The sequence below is a fragment of the Manacus candei genome, unplaced genomic scaffold (assembly GCF_025592945.1).
Source record: "Manacus candei isolate 608988 ecotype Guabito, Panama unplaced genomic scaffold, ASM2559294v1 h1tg000056l, whole genome shotgun sequence".
NCBI classification, from domain to species: domain Eukaryota; kingdom Metazoa; phylum Chordata; class Aves; order Passeriformes; family Pipridae; genus Manacus; species Manacus candei.
Genome location: NW_026138104.1, coordinates 7,384,202 through 7,405,743, shown reverse-complemented (window position 1 = coordinate 7,405,743; position 21,542 = coordinate 7,384,202). Strand labels below are relative to the sequence as shown.

Below are 21,542 nucleotides of genomic sequence, written 5' to 3'. Positions count from 1 at the left end.
GGCCTTTTGCTCACACAGCTGCCTACTTACATGTGCCAGTATGTCAATGACACACCACAACACAGACACACATCAGTATGGGACTTTCTGAAAAGGTATCCCTATGTACCAGCAGTTAAAGTGTCTGGGGAGACACACAAAAGCAAATGCTAACAGTGGGCTGTGATTTTGGAAGGTGACTTGGAACAAAATTTGTCAAAAAGCAAGTGACTAAGCAGCAGTGACTGATGCAAGAAGATGGGACAGACACACTCAGATACAGACTCAGCCTGCTGTAGGGCCCATCCATTGACACTGCGGCATCCTGGACATGTGGGAGCATCAAAAGTCTAGTCACCCTCAGCTTCAGTTGCTGTTTGGTGGCCAAAGCAACAATGCCAATCAATAAGGGTCATACGAACTCAAATGCAGGTACCAATATCAGGCAAAGCAAGCTGACACAACACAAAGTGAGTAGCCAGCCTTCATTGCAGCTAGATGGATTAACCAGGCTAATTATTCCATTCACATTCAGAGAATGAATGAGGTTTGCTGGGATAGCATGCAGATACCATAGCCAGGAGAGACTCTGAGACACCCAGAAGTTGAGAAAACACGACAGCAAAACAAGTAATGAGATGCTAACAGACAAAAGCAGGGAAGAAAGTGGTCAGTCAGTCCCCAGCCAACAGACGTGTTCTTATTGCGATTTAATACAGTGTGTGCATCTTACTTTTCTGTCTGCATGCTGAAAGGTATTTTGAATGGTGATGAAAAGACTAGTGAATCTGACCTAATTAATTTCAAACCAAGAAATACGTTACAGATTTTCCACTATTACAAGTTTTAAAATAAGAAACTGGTTCAGGCTACAGTAACTTTTGGAATGAAAACAAGTACTAAAACCCAGGGATAAATATATTCTAACAAACTTTTATACAGTATTTTTGACACTTAATAATGAAAACTTTTTTTTCCCTGATAATCATCACAAAACCTTCCTATAACTAAACTCAACTGGAAGTCTATCTGTTTTACCAATTCATAAATATGATGTTTTTTCCATCCCACATTCAATAATCTGGAAACAATTTTCTGCTTCAAAAGAGATTATGGCTACACAAAGCTGATCTTGTCCTTTGCCATGAAATCTAGGAAAATATGTTGTTAAGAGGGAGTGGGATGTTCCAGAGATAGGAGATGATGAAAAACGAATGAAATACTGGAATCAATTGCAAAAAGCACATTATTTTTCATATGGTAAAAGCATTAAGAATGTGAAGAATCTATATGTGCTCTGGAGTTACTCCGTTAGAAACAAGGCAGGATTTTTCCTGTAACCATTTTACTGTAATACCCAGACTTCTTCTGGCCATCAGCACCAAACATTTCAAAAACAGGTGTCTGAAAAGAGGCACCTTTTAGGCATTAAATAAAACAATTTGATTTTCGGCGGCAAGGTGGTCTGAGTGGTGGGAGGCAGCATGCTCCAGCACGGGCAGGGAGGGATGCAGATAGCCTGGTGGTTGGGGCCGTGACCTTGGCTGACATGGCTGGGAGGGCTGGTGGCCTAGTCCTGTTGCCTGCCACACGGCCCCAAAGGAGCCGGGACAGAGTCTGCAGCCAACCCCTTCCCCTCTGGCTTCCCTGTGAAGGGCTGGAGCAGCCTCAGCTCCGGGAGGGAGAAAATGAATGCCTCCTCAGCCTGTGTCAGGCCAGGGTCTACCAGGGATGCCAGCACCACCATGACAACTGTACATTTTTGGTTCTTAACACTGTATTTTCTACCTCTCGCAGTACTCCCTGTTGTGGAGAGGAAAGGTGGGGGAACAGCCTGCCCCGGCAGCCCTCCCTGCACGGGGCAGGCTGGGGTCCCATGGATGGGGCAGGCCAGGGTTCCCACAGTAAGGGACAGGCTGTCACGCTGGTGACATCGGGCAGACCAAGGCTCCCAGGGTACAGGACAGGTCGGCACTCCAGTGGCACGGGGTAGGCCAGGGTCCCTGTGGGCAGGTCAGGTTAGGATGTGGAGTATTATGAGACAGGGTCAGGCAGAACAAAACGCAGCGGCCTCTTTGCTGGTGGTGGTAGCACAAGAAGACCCAACCCCATCCCTGCTCCCAGATTAATTTCCCAGATAAAGCTACAATTCTCCACCACCCAGGAAGTGCAGGGAGGGTCCTTTCTACAGCAGTTGGGGAAGAAATGCCTATTTTATCAGCCTCTGCACAGAAAGGCATTGTTTCACATTGTTTTCCTGTGAATGCTGGGAGAGTCAGAGGTGGCAGCATGGCGAGGGAGGAAAGGAAGGGGCCAAGGTCAGAAGTGACGCCCAGCCCAGCAAGTCTCTCCCTCAGACGGCTTTGGCTTTTCACAGACCTCGGCCAGCAAGGCAGGCACAGGCCACTCGCCAGCATTGTTCTACCCAGCAGCCACCTCCAGGCCATGGTTTGTCCAGCCACTGGGCAACACCTTAGCACCCTGCTCCCCAAATTCAGCAAAGCAAAGCAAGCCCTTGCTTCTCTGGGGACTGTGCATTAGATTTCATCACCAGATTTCTTCCTTACAGCTTCACTGAGGTTTCATGTAATTCCCTCTACTGCAATTAACTGGAAGTAATGCCAAGAAGGGTACAGTATATTGCTGAATTGATTTCCACTTGTCACAGCAATGCTACTTAAGCATGACTTGCATGTTACTTCCCTTTCCTGGGGACATCTTTCATATTCACATCACTGAGAAGATACTTCATACAGACACAGAATAAAACTGGGCTATGTAACTGTTCATTCATGTTCCTAGGCTGTACAGAGCATCATCCATACCAGATGTACTCAAATACCAAGTCTGCACCATGAACTAATTTGCACACCTTCCTGGAGAAAAATTTGCAATGACTTCATATTTTATAATTAAACCCCAAGTGAAGTCGGTATAGCAATCAAAAGAGGATCAGAGACACGGAAATACACACTGCTTTCTATATTACCCTATGAGGGAAACATTTCATTATCATTTTTTTTATCTCACTGAGAAAAGAGAGGAAATAGGAATAGGTTGTCTTTCTCAATGGTTTCCCTAGAACTGAAGGTGTCTCAGTCAGACTTTATTCCAAAGTCCCCCAAAAGAGCTGGAAAGGTGGGAACCAAAGACCAGTAGAACTCTTCTGCATTCTTCTCTCTTCTCACGGAAAGATACACACAGATGAGTATTTCACTCTCCTAAGAAGAAGATTAAATTCAATCTTTCTACTAGTTTGGAGCTAAAGAGAAAAAAGGAAGCTCTGAAGCACTGCCAGCTGTGATACTACGTGACCTCTAATCGAAGAGTCTGCATCTCATCTTCCTACAAAGAGTTCCTCTAACAGAAGGAAGCCAAAATCCACTTTATCTTTCCTCCATCCTGCAGCAGTCATTTGCATTAATCTTTTTCTGCCTGGTTATTCAACACCTTTCACAAAGGAAGATGCAATTTTGGCCCTGTGGAAAGTGTCTGAGAGTATATCTGCAAAGCTCCCCTTACACAATTCTCAGTGCATTGCTGATGGAGTCTCTCACTGTTCCTGCCTTTTCATGGCTCTGTATGGTCATTTTTCCTAATGCATAGAGAGTCCATCCATACTTCAACATATCAAACAACAAAGTACTTCAGTGGTGGAAAGAGTATTTGATAATCTACAGCTGGCCACTGAACTTTAGTATTGAACTGCAAGCCATGAGCCATGAATGTGATCATTTTTTGCTCAGTCCAACCATCATCTTTTCTCACTAATCACTAATGAGAACAAGAACAGGACAAAAGTTATGTTCAGGCAGAAGAGAACCACAGTACACTCCTGAGAAAAAATGTTCTTTTATCTTGCTATTCTAAGGATTGTGTTTTAGTGAGCAGCAGCATTAATTACATACATATTCAGCACTTCAAATAACCTAAAATTTTGCAACATGTTATAAATGCAAAGACTGAAAGTTAAACAGTACTTAATTGAATGCACTTTTGGATAAACAGCTTCTTTTCCAATTTATCAACATTGAAATATCTGTTTTGCCTGTAGTAACCTCCAAAGGTAATGGAGTAATTTTCTTCAACAAAACCAGGACACAGTCAATGAGAGGTCTTATCTGCTATAAGTACACAACATATTCTGATAAATTACCCAGATATGCCAGTTCAGCCCTGGACTGGAAAAATTGAAGGAGAATTAACAAGGAAAGAGAGATTCAGTTTTACTTCTGACATTGTCACTATCCATTTCAATCTTTTCTCTGACTTATATGTAAATTTGCACTGTCCTGAGGTTGTGGCAGTGCTACTTCAAGATAATTTTCACAAAGGCATGGCACAAGAGATGTTTTCTTTGCTCACAGCACACTCCACTAGAGACTAAAGGAAGAACAGTGCTGATTTGATGGGTTTGGTGCCTGCAGGGTCCTCAACCCAGTCCTGAATGAATCAGGATGCAGAGTCTCTCTTGTCACAATGCACAAATGCAGAAGACCTCACTCCTCAGTACCCCCAAGACTAAGAGATCCTCAATCTGCCCACACCTGACACCTTCTGCATGCAGGCTGACTGAACACCCTGCCATGTGCTGTCTGTGGCCTGGCTCTTAGGCTCTTGCCATCAGCAAGTAGATAATGTGCACAACAGAGCAGCATACACTACATTTTACCATGCGTGGAAGCGAATGAATTCAGCCCTATCTCTCCAATCCCCAAAATATTCTTACTCACAGAAGCAAGTCCAGCTGTACTGCTTATGGGTGTAAACTGTAACTCCTATACAACAAGGTACAGGATACCTTTCTGCCATTATATACATCACCCTTCAGGTGTTCGTGGCAACCTCGTAACAATTCAGCCCCTGCAGAAGCAGGAAAAGAGCGCCTCAACCTGTATAACCCCTTGTTTAGTTTAGTACAGTTCCAACAGTGTTTGCTTTCAAAGTTTATGAAATTATTACAAAACTAAATTAAGGCTTAGAGCATTTTGTATCCATAGAACTCAACCCAATTCTTAAATTGCAGTGGTTAGGAAACACACCAATTTGCATGAATTGCATTTGGTATTTACAAATATTTTTTAGAAAGTCACACTTCCTCAAGGTTGAAAAAAACCACAACTCATAAGGACAGCTTTCAGAATGATTCTTTCAGTGCCATGTGACTAATACGCACCACGCTGAATTTTAAGGTCATGTATTTATTTGGAAGTGCAATTAGGCAAGTGCTGTTTTCTTCACTGTTAATATATTCTGGGACCAGGACTAAAACTGCTGGTGCAAAACTCCCTTTTAAGGAGCTGCAGAACTATCAGTATAGTTGCTCTTTATCCATTCACAAACACACAGCCTTGTGCATTTCTGAGTAGCTGAGTGAGCAGCTGAGACGCCCAGAGGGGAGAAAGGAAGTTGCACAAATTGAACAATTGTTGGTGCGCTTCCTTATTTTCAACCTCCTGCTATGAACTTTGTAAAATTTTCAATCTGAAAATGGATTGGAAATTTCCTGGCAAATTTCCTTCAAATTATTTCCCAGTTTTAATAATGGAAGCTTGAAATGAAATTTCAGGTACCTGCAACTTTCTCTCGGAAACAGATAGATAAAAATCATATTTCACTGACCCTAGATTGTAATATGCCCTAACTCACACTCTTATGTCAACATCACTACCAAGCTATAAGCCTGTAATTTTTGTGGATGGCTGATTTTCTTCATTTGCTTCAATTTTTTCCCCATCAGTGGACCTCAAAATGCTTTTTTTTCTGGCCAAGCATGGTGAGAGGCAACTAATTCTTGAGCAAGTTGCTCAGATTGAGGGGAAATCTGGGGGCTATAGAAAGCTCCATATCTTCCCAGTGGTTAAGGCAGTCAGCAGTTACCTTTGGCCTCTGTGAGCTCAGCATTTTCCAGCTATTCATCTTCACTTCCCTAAAGAGTTCTATAAAAGTTAACAGCACAAACAATACGCTAGAGATTAACACAGCTTGTATAAATACACAGCAACTGCCTGGCAGCGTAATGATTTTTCTCTCCTAGGGCAGGGTCTATGGCAGGAGAAACCTTCACAGACCTTTGCGTAAAATCTGGTCCTTAAAAAGACAGGAGAGATTGTTGTCAGCACACAAAAGTTAGAAACAGTCAGGTCACCAACTACTTGTGATGCTGGAAAAACCACTGGGAACAGCATTCGTGTTTCAATTTCTTCCCTGGGACAGACTTGCTCTTCTCAGCAGTTTCTCCTCAAGGAGCATTATTGTAAACAACTGTCCTATTTTTATGCAAATTCATGTTTTACAGGAGATAGGACAGTAATGATAAATACTTCCCATTTCCTAACACTAGATGAGAAAAACTTCACTCTATAAAGAACCAAAATTGTAATATCAGAGTGTCATTCTTAACGGGGGTGAAATATATTCCCTTATTAACAGGAACAGAACATCATTTGTTCTTGTAACATGATCTGGTTGTCTGGAAAGAAAAATCCTAGTTAATCATTTTATTTTATTATATTTTTTCCAATGACTGAAATTTACACAAATGAAAATAACTAGGGATCCATCATGGGTTGACAATACTTTCAAATTAATAATGGGTGGTGTCGCATCTCCTCTAAATTACTAACTACCTTGACAGACAGCTAATAAACACTGCAGCAGGCTCCTACACATTACATTGTCCCCTGGGTGTAAAACGACAAAGGATATGCAGATTAGGAACATTTTCCATTTGCACAAATTAAGCCCCAGCTCTGCCTTACCTTGTCTCCTTGTCCTTGGGCATGGTGGGTGACCCATAGCCAAAAGCCTGCTTGTCAGCTGGAGAGGGCATTGCCTCGGCCATGCCCGGGAGGCCAACAGCACTCCGTGCTTTCGCATCCACAAACACAGGCGGTCCTGGCTCCTTTTTGAAGGACTGACGGCTGGGGGAAGACCTGTCAGGCTGGATGGTGTGGTGGGGAATGTGAGTGCCATGGTGAGGATGAATATCGACCATTCTCATGTCAGCCACCCTGTGGGGCGAGGCAGGAGGTGTTTTAGAGCCGAGAGTGGGCAAATGGCTCTCCGTGTACCTCCGTGACTTTTGTCTGTACAAGGACTGCTCCAGCATTTCAGGTTGCATTGAAGGGTTGCAGTAAGTGCTTGATGACCTCATGGCACTGCGATGGTAGGCTACAATGTGATCGGGGACATCGAGGGGGTGTCCGGAGTGTGGTGCAGCCACACTCATCCTCCCCTCGTGAAACAAGTAGGGGTCACCGTACAGACCTTCATTTCGGATCAGGGTAAGGTTTTTGCTACTCATGTCCTCATCTGGCTTCACGTCCCGTCTCTCCAAAATGGCGCTTGGGCTGGGCGATATGGAGCGCGAGGCTGGCATGCTGGAGAGACGGTCCCTGGGGATGGTGGCATTGCCTGGCACACCCATGGGCCGGCCCCCACCATAGGGAATCCTGGACGGAGAGGGAGGCATGGAGTGGGGCACCGGGGTGGAGGGTGGAGAGCTGGGCATCGCATGCAGAGGGTGCGTGGCAGATCCAGGGCGGGAACCGCTTGGGCCATCTCGTCCTGTATAAGCAATTTCCCTCTGCATCTGGAAACAAGAGGAAAAACATATAAGATATAAAATTACTGAATGAGCAAAACATGATGTGGGTTGTCTATGGAAAATAAGGAAATAAAACCAAACCCTCAAGACAAAATAATTTGACATCTGGCTAAATAGAACACTTTGGGACCTCAGTACCTAAAGAAAACAACAGCATACTATAAACAGAAATAAAATAGGCTGCATGTTAAAGGAATATGAGAGTTGTAAAAAGGCTTTTACCTATGCAAATACCATCTTACTCTAATCTGATTCTCACAGCTACTGAAGCTGAAATCAGGGTTTTCAGTGTCAAGTGTTCCAAGTACATGTAGCCAGTAACAGACTTACAGTTTATTGATCAGACACACAACCTAGAGTTCACTGATTCCAAAGCAAGAAAAAGTGCTGATGCTCTAGCATCACAAACACAGCAGTCCTTAGACAAGAGAAATAAATATTGGCATATTTTCAGTGTAGGGTTTAGCCTTTTACTAATAACTTGATGTGGTCTTTATTAAATAAAGGATACACAAAGTGAAGAAGAACAACACAGACATTTATTGACCGCAACACAGTCAAGTTTCATGAAGACACTTTGACCCCATAAAACATGTACCACTGCAAAGATAACAGTGCTTGAGAGGGTTTTATCATAGCTTTATAAGGAGCTGTAAGGAATGAGCAAGCAAGGAAAAGAAAGGGAAAACATCCATACCAAAGCACTAGTGCTTTGTTAAGAGAGGCCTTGGCAAAAATTTGCAATGGATACGTGTGCTTTTGAGACTGTGGAATCTCACTCTGCCTGGCAATGAGCTCTCTAGATGGCTGAACACTGTCAATGACAGGCACAGGAGAAATTCCCCCTCCAGCAAGCAGCATGTACCTGCTCTGGTGCCATTAGGGTACGTTGGTCAAACAGGGAGATGAAAAAGTCATCTAGGTCATCAACTACATAAGAAAGAAACTTACAGTTTCTAAAATTTGTGTTGACAATTGCAGGTTCCCTCTCCATCACTTCCAAGGGATTGTAGAAAACTGTGCATCACCAAGCCCGATCCCACATTCCTTAAGTTACAGAGCGCACACTGATGTACAGTGCACATTGTTGATCTGAAATCTACACAGTTTTTCTCCCCTCTCACTCCTTGCTTTGATAATGTGACTGGATTCATTGCAGCTACAGTGATCCATTGCAGATGAAGCAAGAAATTATTCCTGCCCCACCACAGGTTTTTCCACTGGTAAGGGAATTGCAGTGCTGGTATATAAACAATAGCTGTTCTTATCACAGCAGGTTCTGCACTTGGGAATTATAAATGACGTTCCCCAGGGCCAGAGATCAACAGTCTGGAGTATCAGGTATCACAAAGAAGAAAGGAGAAAACCTGATTGTGGTAGCAGTAACAATAAATTAGTGTAACAGAACAAAGGAGTGCACTGGGATGGGTCATAAAGAGCCAGACAAAAAATATGAAGTCAAATGGGAACACGGGATAATTTTTTCATTTGCACAGAGAATTATTCTAGTCTGGAATTTAAAATAAAATATAACTAAAATATAACTAAACAGTATTAATCACATTGTAAGTGGGCATTCAACATAGTTTTCTATTGGCTTGAAGTAACACTGCAACATACTGAGCTGTATTGTATGTTCAGACTCTGCACTTGGGCCAGTAGAACAAAAAGACTCCTACTGACTTAAGCAGCTTTGGGATCATGCCTTCGGGGATAGGCAGCCACAGATGTTTTACACTGAGAGAAGAATGCAGAGAAAGAAAATCCTCCCGCATTTCTACTGTACAAGCTACACCATGCCCTGTTTAGTCACTTCAGATAAAGCTACAACAGATGGAATAGTATCTGGCACAGAAACCACAGACACTAGGATATGCTGGGTTCAGTGAAAGGAAAATTCCAATGTTACCTTGTAGAGAGGAGAAAATTTCCATGGGAAGATTTGAAAACAACAGGTTTAATTTCCCTAACTTCTGGACTTCATATTCCTATGTATGCTCATTCATTTCTCCTAAGTTAAAGCAATCTGTCAAAGAAATATTTCTGTTTTCTACCTTAAGATATTTAAGATGGAATACTTTAGGATGGAAATAATGGGGTTGAGCTATTGTTCAAAATCCTGTGCCTGAGTAATGATGTATATAACACTACTCACTTTCGTTTTAAAATAGTACTTGGAGTACACAACCTCAATCAAGACCCTTTTGGGCCGGGCAGGGTACAAATGCCTAGGCAGCCAAACCCTTTCTGAAAAGTTCACTTTCTATTTTAAGCCAGGACTCAGGCCCTGGGTGGAGTGTGATGACAGGTAGAGCTGTTGGAGTCACAGAGTCTGGGGTGCCCAGGGCAGGTGCACTGGGACATATGGGGCTGGGCAGGGAGCTGAGTTGGTCACTGGCAGCCAGGAAGCCTTACTGGATGGATTACAGTGTGTTCTGCCACCTGGTTGGTATTTACTCTCTTTCCACTTTTTTCTCTTCACCAAAATTCCCAGGTTATTTGCTAATGACAAGTTTAAAAATGTGAATGATGGTCTCTTCTTGCTTCTCATTTATACATCTTTTGTGTATTTATACATACTCTCTCTCATATATACCCCACTTTCTGTGCTGTTTTTCTTCTGTCCTCCATGTAGCACCATGTTGCTACATAAAAACCTGTATTCTAATATCCAGGCTGTCTTGAGCCACATGTTTGTGGACTTTGCATGACTCAGGGACAGAGAAAGAGGATATCGGGGTTATCTGAGACTCTAAATACTAGGTGCTATCACAGCCAACTGCTTTGAGGGCAAAAGGAAGAAGATTTTTTTTAGTACAAGCACAGGATCATGTGCTTTTCAATTGCAGGCAAGTAATACGTTTGCCTGAGGGTGTGGTTTTCTTTAGAATATAGCTCTTCCTTGTTCTTACTGCCTGTAGACCTTACATCCTTGAAATGGAAACTTGTCAATCCTTAGGTTAAAATATGGCAAACAGCTAGCAACAATTTCTGTATAAAACATTTGAGGGGAAAATACATCACTGAGAACCTTTCTGTAGTAAAAAAGATCACACCATGTTTAAACATCTCCTGTGGAGGATTTTGGTCAGTCTAACAGCACTTAAGTCTGTAAGATACTGATTTTTTTTTAAGCATATTATCTATATTCTAAAGAGTCAACATTATATAAAACCAGTTATGTTCTTTATTTCAAAGCTTGTTGGCTATATTTTGAAAATGCTTATGTGCACAAAGTCAGCAATCCAGTTATTCATCCACCCAAATGGATACAAAGAGCCTTGCTCCTGGCAGCTCACATAAAGGGCAAGCAGAGCCAGTTTCTCTGATCACAGCAGACAGGGCACATGGTGCTGTGCCTGCTCACACACCTGGTGCCAGCTAGCACCAGGCACCAAGCCTACCACTGATTCATTGGCACCACACCACCTCTGCATCTCTCCATGCAGCTGGATACCACAGGTCCAGTCTGACTCAGGCCAATATCTGCTACCATCTCATAGCGAAACACGGGCAAAGGGAAAAGTAGGCCAGAGTTTCTGACCTGGCAGCCCTTCCCATTGCTCTCCCAGGCCTCCTCTGCATCAGTAGAGAACCCAGCAACTGGCTTTGCCCCAAGAATTTCAGACTGCCAAAATACCTACAAGGAGCATGTTCCCTAGATGGAGCTTATCCATGCACTCTCTTGGAGTCACCTGGGAGTTCCCAACAGACTTCATTAATCACCTCTCAGGCATGTGAAGCTGTTACTTTTCTTACTCTCCCTTTGACACCCTGCATTTCCCTGAGGAAACTGCACCTATGCTTCTAAAGCTGGCTCACCCAATATAAACAGAGGACACCTAAAAAGAATTTTATGGAGGCCTTGGGGAGTCCTTGAGGAAAAAGCTACAAAAACACTAAGTACTGATACAATGCTGATAAAATAATTTGTTTGTAAAGAGACCTTCTTTGGAAATTGCTCAATAGAAGAAATTGCTCTGAAGAGTGAGGTAATTCTTAACTTTTCTAATGAGAAAGTACTTGATCAAAGAACCCTCAACCCAACAACAATATAATCCATTTGTTTGTTCTTTCTTAATAAAAATAGACAGCTTTACTGTACTGATTTTTCAAAAACCTCAGCTTAATCATTAGTTGCACTACATGATAACATTTCTATCGTGACTGATCTTTCATTCAGGTTGGATTTGGACAGCTGAAAGCACAAATCCACTTTTGGAAAAAAAAATCAGATTTATATGGTTTTAATATTTCTAAAATAAGATAATTTACAATATGAAATAGTGCACTTAAAAATTACAGAATTAGTAAACAGTTAAAATTAAAATTTTAAGTATCTGTACCACAATAATCTGTCTGATGCCAAATCCTTTTGCTATCAGACATCATTGAGAGGTTGTCACACTTGTCTGTTCTTGTCTTCTCATAGAGTACCCTCTAATTCCTATAAATTTTCCCAATCTCTCCCAATCTCTCCCAATTACAGAAAAAACCCCACACTTGCTGGAGTTGTGGGTTCCTCCAACTGCCCAATGCCATACCTGAAAACTGCAAACATATTAGTATAATTTTTAGCTTTTTCTGGTCAGAAACTTTCCAATGAAATGTACTTTAAGCAAACAACACTAATCCCAAAGAGTTGAAATATTTGGTAAAAACATCAATAAAGACAAAAGTTGGAAAAAACCACCCTGTAGATTTCAGTCAAACAGTGACCTTATTTCTTATCAGACATCCCTGGAGTGTTCTAGAGCTTTGGCTTTCCAGATTCATAGCTCTGGGGCAACTCAGTCAGAGTCTGATCTGGGGTAGGGACCCCAGCTCTCTATGGTCTCTTCAGCAGAGCAAGTGCTTGGGGTTACCAAGTAGTAAGGCATGCCAGGGATTTCAATGCCCATTACTCCTCAGCAATGTTTCCAGAACAGAAGTTTAAACAGTAATTTTGGCTAAGAATGGGTCCCCTCATGCCCAAAAGGGAGACTTCAGACCATGAAACAGCTGACCTTGCCTAAGTTGGAGATCTGGCCTCAGCTGAATGTGGCCCCACAGTATGAGGTTCTAGGAGCTGCCAGGGTTCACAAGTGGTTTTCATTATGGGAACAACATGCCAGTAAAATAAAACTGATTTCTAATGTTCAAAGTTCCAATGAATGGGGAACTCCAAGACCCAGCTAGCTGTTCTTAACATGTCGCACATATTTCCATTGTTTTTTCCTGGATAATTTTCCAGACAAGGAGTTGCAGAACTCCCTGAGAAATCTCAGCTTTTATTATAATTATCTTCCCAGTATTAGCATGCACCTATGTTCTTTAGGTCCTTTTGCATAATTTTGGTATATGCCCAGGTGTAATATTTCTGTATTATGGTGAGAGTTGGGATAAAAACTCAGAACATCTAAGAAACAGCAGTTTTCTAAGGATGTATTACATATATGGTGGATACCTCAAGAGAGTAACTGGGTTTTTCTTCTTCCATTTATGCTCTATGCTCTTAATTCTGTTTTTTCTTTCCCTTGATGAAAAACACTGCAATTAGTCAATATAAGATGTTTCTCAGGATGAGCCTGTGATGGTTAGTGATGACGAATCCATCCAATCTTCCAGTTTCTGTGTTCACAGATTACTTTCTTTCGGTCAAGCTCAGCTAGCTAGAAGTTGACGTGAACAAACAGGAGAACCAGAAGATGATGCTCACTATCATAGGAGGTTGAATTTAGAGGACATAACATGACCGTCCAGAAAGGAGGCATCCTGAGTGAACCATAATCAGGTGTCAAAACCATACTACCCAATATCACTGTGACATGCAGTCCCCATAGCTTTCTCCCAGTTGTGCAGGTGTACACAAAGGTTATGGAAAAAGCACTATTTGATCCCCAAAAGTAGAACTTTTAGGATAACATATTCTAATTACCTATGCACCAATTTGAAGCTCAGACACAGCATCAATTCCCTTGCCATGACATAGACCATCAAACACATTCCTAACATTATTGTCCCTTATTTTATACCTGTATGTTTAATGCATACTTGTGCATGAATACAGTCCCTACAGCGATCCAAATGTTTTACCTCAAGGTATTTTACATGTCTCAGTATGTTCTTTTATATCCCTGACTACATATAAACTTAATTCATACCATATCCTAAAGCTCCCATGGGGAAAACAAAGAATACCTAGTTCACTTTTTACCGAATGTAAAACAGATCCATAAAATTCTAAGCTAACCACAAAACAAATGTAATGGTAATATCAAAAATGTTTGATTGCTTCACCTTGCCTGTAAGTCAATGTGCATGCTGAAGATGGATCATGCAAACAAATAGAGAGTAGAGTTTTCAGACCAAATCCTACACAGTCTGCTCTTTTGAGCATAATTTCTTCAGCTATCCTGATGCTACCGTGTATTTGTTTCCACAATTTAAAACACTAGCACTCTTACTACACTCTTAGACAAAACTATTACCGATGGACAAAAAAAAAACAATCTTGGAAAAGATTTTTTGCTCTGAAATAATTAAAGCCACTTACTGTTACTTAAAGAAATCACTTGTATGGCTACAGCAGTGAGATGAACATTTGGTTCCACTTCTTCTAATAAAGTACTTTTTGTTTTCAGTCTTGAATCTCAATCCTCAGTCTATGGTATAATATTTTGTATATCCATATCTTCTGGGAAAAGGTTTTGAAAGAGTAAAAATGCTCCTTGTTCCCTCTGCTCACAACAGAGGCTGGCCATGTTGCTTTATCCGGTCATGTAAGTAACGCTGCTTCAATAGACTGAAGTACTTTTCCACATGACAAGCCTGCGATTTCTCCTCCCCTTCGAAATTAGTCACTAAATAACCTCCTTGGCATGTCACCCAGTCACAAACTGTGCAACGCTATGTGATTCAATCGCTCAATCATTTTTTAATGTGTGCCTATAGGATGCATAGAAAGAGACTAACATTATGGAGTGAACCACAAAAGAGATTCACAAAGGGGAAAGCCATAAATAAAATAGTGAGTAACCCCTGTTTTAGTAAGAGAGCGCATTTCAAAGGCAACGCTATGAGACACATATATATTAACTCCCCAACAGGTGAAGACCTCCAACCATTTAGCAAACCCAGTACACAGAATTCTAGAAAAAAAAATCCAGCTGTTATAAACCTTAGAAGCTTTTCACCTACTCAGATTGGTAGCGACACTCGGTAGAAGGAAGCACAAGCTCCTCCCGTGGAGGAGGCTGTCTACTCATTAACTGGGCACCTGAGCCTCTTGGCTAACCTGAACTTCAGGGTACCAGTAAATCAATCTCATTGTTATCTCTGCAGCACACCACACTAGCCATTGTGATTAGTTGTTGTTTGGCTTCTCTTTCTCTTTTTTTAAAAAGAGGGTACAATAGAGAAGGCAAATATATTTTCAAAAATTGGAACAAAAAAAATGCTTCCCTCCCTTCCATCCCCTCACCCCAAAAGAACATAGAATACAGAAATTGTCTCCTTAAAAATACAGTAGTTACAGTCTAAAAGAGATGGCACTTAAATATCATAAGGGAAAATCTCATGACATGAGCCCTTCCCAGTCCTGCGGTTAACTTGTACTTTGGGAGGACTGGTTTGGGATTTTGTCTCAATTTTGTTTTTATGCAAGGAAAAACTTCCTACACCATCATGACTGGCATTCAAAGGAATCAAAATACAAATTAAGCACATGACCATGACCTAATATTGCTGTAGAGAATCAGTTATAAGAGGACCTTACTGGAGCAGCATTTCTGTTTCACAGTACTACTCAGTGTCTCAGCCATCAGTGAAGGAGGCATCATTCACTTCCGCTACAAAAGGGCAATTTGACACAAAGCATTTAAGTAATAGGACAAAGATCATAGCAGATCTGGCAGCCAAAACTAAAAATTCAAGTGTTCCACCCCATACTATATCCAGCCCAACAGTAGATAAATCCTCCAGCTTTGTGGACAGTTGCTGTGAGTTCTGATTTGTAATGTACCCTGTAAATTTGTACGCCATTATTGATCTTGTCCAGAACTTCAAAAAATTTGTATGTAGTCTAATATAAAGGTTTTTTTCAGAAATGTAAAAAAAATTCATTTTGTCTTAAAGGCTTACTTTGCAGTTTCACAGTAAAATATTTTAAAATACTGTTTTTACTAAATATTTGCACTAGCACTATAATAAACTTATTATGGCACAGAAACAATGTTAAACCTATTTATTTTTATTTCAAATTTAATCAGTCAAGGTTGGTTTCTTGCAGTATAGGAGTAAAGCAGTATTTACCATTGAAGCATCTGGTTTATATTTTGCAGGTTTAACTAACCAGTCAAGCATCCTCTTTTAATGAATGGATGTATACACTTGACCTAGTTAAAAAGCTGCTTAGGTCAGTGGACCAACCAGACTCAAAAACATCAAAAGTAAAAAATACAAGCAAATTCTCCTAGTACACTTTATTGCCACACATGCTTTCCAACAGTTGCAGAGTATATTCTTCCATCCATGCTCTTCCTTGCAGGCTAGCAAACCTTCAGTGACAAATAACATTATTATGCTAATATGCAGAATAAAAAAGATGACTATATTTTACTGCAGTTTCCCTGCAATGAATTCCAACCTGGTAGGCTGCACATTTGCAGTAATTGCACTCTAGCATGATAAAGTATATCCCAGAACATCAGACACACTATAACTAGTTCTCCATATGTATGATATTATATGCAAGAATCTTCAAGTATGGCAGATGCATACAAAAAGTTTTTCATGAGATGAATTAATCTTCTTTTAATTTTAAAATATATCAGCACAACATCATAAATATCGCAGTTACATCATTACCAAGGCTGTAATTTAATTTGTAGGTTCTAACAATGCATACAAACAACTCAAGCATCACTTTCCATTTCAATCACTTTATCAGAACCCTCAAGCATTATCTAACTTTCCATGTATTATCCTATGTATAATCACTTGCCATATATTTGTTTATAAAGTACTGTACAGAACTAGAGCTCCTTTTCAGTATAAACAAAGGGGATGCCCCTAAGAGGCACAACACCCCGTGCTTCACTGAAATCAAGCCTAGAAGTTTAGATTAATTTATGACTTTAGAATCAATGTTAATGTCTATATTAATGACAGACTCAAGTTACCACAGACCTGTAACGCCAGTCACCCTCATCACCCTCCTTTTTTCTGTGTTATTAATAATGTTGGTCTGTTGGACCTTCCCACCAATTCGCTCATCACATTCCTTTATTTTCTGCTTGTTTCCCTCATTTTGAAGCAGAAAAAATCTTAGAGTTTAAACATCAGTAAAACACACAGTTAAAAACCTAGAGAATATTTTGAAGTCTACTGTGGGGTATACACAAGTGGCATAGACATAAGTTATTGCCTGACTGCTGATCAAAGGTTTTTCTGTTCCTGATAACAGCTCTTTTGGTTCCTATTCCCTTAATAATACTTTCATGGATGAAAATAATTAAGTAGTTAATGCCTTGTACTGCTGTAAACAACTATTTCCTTGACAGAAAACAGGGAAGCACTTACGGTGATTGCTGTTCACTAGCTCAGGACTTGGTTTTGTTCTCAGCACTCTGGAACAAAGCTTGTGATGGAGTCAGTGGGGTTTTGCTCCAATCTAACAAGTTAGTTCAGTACAGCAGAATCCAAATGGAAAGACAGTTTGATGATGACAGCTTTTACAGACATATTACAAAAGAAGTATTATTTTCTTCTGGTTTTGGGAGGTTTGAGTTTAGGGTTTTGGGTGTGGATTTGGTATTGTTGTTGCTTTTTTTGTTGTTGTTTTGTGGGAGTTTTTTTTGCCAAGGAAGGTCTCATGCCACTTTACCAGTCCTACAGCCCACCCAGCTTCTAACTCTGATCCAAGAAACTAACAGTTTGGGACAACAAAGATGAATCTGTGGAGTTATCTGCAGGATCTCCTATATTTGCTGCCTCTGATACACAAGACTCATGAAGGCAGCTGGAGAACCCTGATCAGCATCTTTCTTCTCTCTGCTTAGGGTGGCACCATGACAAGGACTTCTCAGTGTGGTTACTTGCCACGGTCCGAGGGGGGAGGGGAATGGGGCCGTGACACAGCACGGATGGGTTCGGGGACAAAGGTACAGGTGCAAAATGGATGCTTTATTCAGGTGTGTCGGGGTTTTACGAGTTTTAGGTGGGGAAAGGGCCAGGACATGAGGTGGAGCATGAGACAGACAAGCAGGGGGACAAACCAGGATAGGGACACGGGCAAAAGGAGGAGGAGCGGGGGAAGCAGGGAGCAGGTAAACTCATGGCAAGCCTGGGCATGTCCAGGCTGTGCACTGTGTAGTGTGAATACAATGAAACCACATAATAACAGTAAGGTCCATATAATAACTGCAAGGTCCATATAATAAAAGCCTGTCAATTGCTGTATGTTTTTCTCCACACCTGGAACTGTTCCCGTCCTGAATCTTGCTCCTTCACAGTTACTCACTTTTTTTCAATGAAAGGAGAGTGATCCACCCTTAGCTTTACCTCTAAACATTCAGCAGAGAAGAAAAAAGGGTTCCTATCCCATCCTGATCTCAGTCTCAGTTGCTTCCCCATGGCAAAAATGAGGGAGCAGGACACAGCCTCCCCGGCTGCTGTCGTTCACAAAGGCACCAAGGTGACACACTCCCTGGTGCCCAGCCAGGCTGTGCTGGTGCCATTCTGCTCTCCACACTGCTCTCCATGACCCCTAAAAATTCTTTCAAAGTGGACTCAACTTTCTCACATCAGCCCTCCAGCCCATTGCCCATATTTATACTTACAAGGATGTGTGTGGTGTTCCCTTGAAGACTGAAAATCCTACAGAAGCTCTTTGAATTTGAGAGGCCAAGCTAAACAAACAGGGAGGGAACAGAACAGTTCTGGCTGCCTAACACATACTGGTTTGAGATTATGCACAGACCACACTATCTTCTTCTAAACATACATATTGTTTGCTATTCCCTCTGTTTACTGATTCAAAAGGCATGCAGCGAAACAGATATGCCTTGAGGTAAACACAAGTAACGTAAAGTTCTCTTAAACTTACTCCGAACTCCCTGGTTCTTAAAAAAGAAATGCAAACAAATAAACAAAAAGCCCTCTCACACCACAGAGCACATTATTACCAGCTAGAATGAACCACTGTAAAGGGGACAGGCAGCTCTATAGCTTCGCTGCTGTCAAAGCAGCACACTCTCCAGAACAGCTGGAGCTTGCAGTGTGGAGCAATCTGTGTAGAAAGCCTTTGAACCAGCCCACAGGTGAGCACCTGAGCTCCAAAGAGAACAGTGTTTTGTTGTAACCTGTGTATTAAAATTACATATACATACATACATACATGTTTTGCATACCAGCAGTAAATTTTTGGTCTATACTTTGGTGATGGCAGAAAAATTCAATCTGAAATTTTTGATTTTTAGGGATTTAAAAAGTTAAAGGCAAGCAAGTACAAGTGGGAAATCCTCTGTTGGAAACGCTATGAGCCTCAAATTTTTTTTAAAGTTTACTAGAACAAATATAGCCAACTCTCTCTGGAGTTGCATGAAGAAGGTTCTGCAAAACTGAAGTATTACGTCAGGTCTGCAGTCTGCCTTTCTACCCTGTAATTTAAACCTCATGCTTCCCCCTCATTTCTGTACTGATTTAAACAAGGACATTTTCCTAGCTATAGGAAAGTATCACAGCATGTATCACAGACATATATGCATTAAGCACCTCTCAAAAAGTTAAGAGGCAATATTAGTTGCTTTGTATTGAGGATTTGTCTCACCTAATGCTGCATTAAAAGAAAGTCAGCCAGGCACCCTTCAGAGTCATCTCATTCCCCGAGAGCTGGGTGGGACAAGCTGTCCTTTGGCACTCCCAAACTCTCGCCACTGACTGCAGTGGGCGGCAATTTCTACACTAGGCTTGTAAGGATTAGAGTTTTTTCCTAATTCTTTATAGTGAGCCTGCCCATATGTCTTTTCATTTAGCTCACTCTGCTCTGTTTCTCACCCTACTTTCTTCTTTTTTTAATCTCTTCTTTATAATTCAAGTTGAGATCCTATAACTAGAAAGGACAACGGCAGCTTCATTCCAGCTGCTACTTGCTGGTCCGTGCAATGGACATTGCTGTGATCCATTTGGTGGATCCAATCTGGTCTGTGGTTCCTGTTTGACTGAACTAAGAATTAAAGGTCTCTCTCCTGAAGCTGGCAATAAACATTGTTTATTTATCAACAGAACAATACAGAAGCACATTTACTTTTATTCTCCTCTTCCTCTGTCCTACCATTGGCACATTTATTTATGCCTAAACTTTTTAACTCCTAAATGCAGAGGACTGAGTTTGTGGCATGAAAATTGTCCTTCTTAGTCAACAGGTAATGCAGAAATATTAATAAAAAGCAGCAAATCACATGCTACAAACATTCAGCTAACACATAACTCATTACTTGGATTGATGATCTTAAAGGTTCTTTCCAATCTAAATGATGCTATGATTCCATGACACTGGGAAGAGAGAGAAGAGGTAAAGAAAACTTATGTGGAAAGGTCATAGGGAATTCTCAATGTAAAACTACAGAAGAAAGAGGAAAAAAGATAAAACGAAAAGGGAATGAGACATGGTGAAGGACAGTAATAGGAGTTTGTGAAAGAGGTCAAGGATGAAACAAAGAAATATTGGCAGTGGAGTGCTGAGAAATTAAAAGCAAGAAATGGATAATAAATAACAAAGAAACAAAAACAGGAGACTTACTTAAGCTTGGATTTGAGGAACTGATGGGAAAAAGAGCAGTGAGAGAGACTTTAGCATATGAAGGGAAAATCAACAAAAATTCGATGAAAGAAAAAAACCAGAATTAAATGGAAAAACATGAACTAATACAAATTTTTCTTAAGGCTAGAAGATTTTGCATTAGTTCTTGTTATAACAATGCTGTAGCCTCACATAGCAGGCATGGGACGGAGAGGGAGAGAGTAAGAAAGGAAGGAGAAGAGGGATGAGAAAGGAGAACATCCAACATAAACTTCTTTAGTTTGGTTTGGTATTCTGAGGGTTTTTTTGCAAGTGTGGTCAGAACATGAGCGTGGTTTTTAGGAAAGAAGTGAGCAGAACACTTCAGGAAAATGCCAGCTGGAGTGACCCACAAATGCTTGAGGACATGGGTAAAGAAGCTAAGGCCACCACTTGCCTTTGCCAGCCACTCTCATACTCAAAAGAAAGATATTTGAGATGCACTTTAAAGGTACAAATGGCTTTTGAAACCTAGTACTTTGTGCAGCCATTACCACTGAAGATGCAGTTAAGGTTCGAAACAGCTTTATCTCCCTCAGACCCGCAGGAAGTAACAGCTCTCTACAAGCCAGGCCTTAGTGCAACATCCCTGAGACACAACATGCAGTGGGACTGAGTGCTGAGAGAACACTGAGGTGGCTGTTGCTCTTTGTACCTGTCATTAGTGGGGGACAACAGAAATTCTGGTTTGATGAAATCATCACCCAGTTCTGAAAAGTGGTGAGACATGTCGTGTGTGTGCACAGCCCTTACTTCTCAGAAAACTTTTTCCCTTATCAATTCCATCATGTTATCGACCTCCTGACCACACAGACTTATGATCCCAAGCACACCTACACATCATACTGTTCAACAGCCCTTCCCATTCCTAGACTAAGACCACTTTTTTTTTTCCTGTGTAAAACAAGAAGTAAATAGAAAAATAAGAGGAAAGTAATATCACACTTCCTCCCATAAAATGGTGAACTTACAACACGAATCATCTTAAATCTAGCTAGAGGAGCAGGCTCTGTATTTGGACTAGCCTGGTTATACCTGTACTGAACCTGCTGACACTCCCTAGTTGACACTATCACAGATTAGCTGTCAGTGAGACAACTTTGGCGACACACTGGCTGAACTCTGCTTGGAAGG

At 41.2% G+C, this 21,542-nt stretch overlaps 1 protein-coding gene across 21 annotated transcripts in view; it reads right to left on the bottom strand.

Moving 5' to 3' along the window:
- The window catches only part of KIAA1217 (KIAA1217 ortholog), a 356,899-nt gene that overhangs the window by 41,181 nt on the left and 294,176 nt on the right, over nt 1–21,542 (bottom strand). For 20 of the 21 annotated variants that reach the window (XR_007906998.1, XM_051802248.1, XM_051802259.1 and 17 more), the window contains one exon: nt 6,741–7,573. Coding sequence is in view for 20 of the 21 variants with exons in the window: in XM_051802248.1 (XP_051658208.1) it covers nt 6,741–7,573 (833 nt within the window). In the remaining variant the exon portion in view is untranslated. Of the gene's footprint in view, nt 1–6,740; nt 7,574–14,123; nt 14,373–21,542 lie in introns of those variants that run through there. The other variant, XM_051802257.1, reaches the window with a different exon arrangement.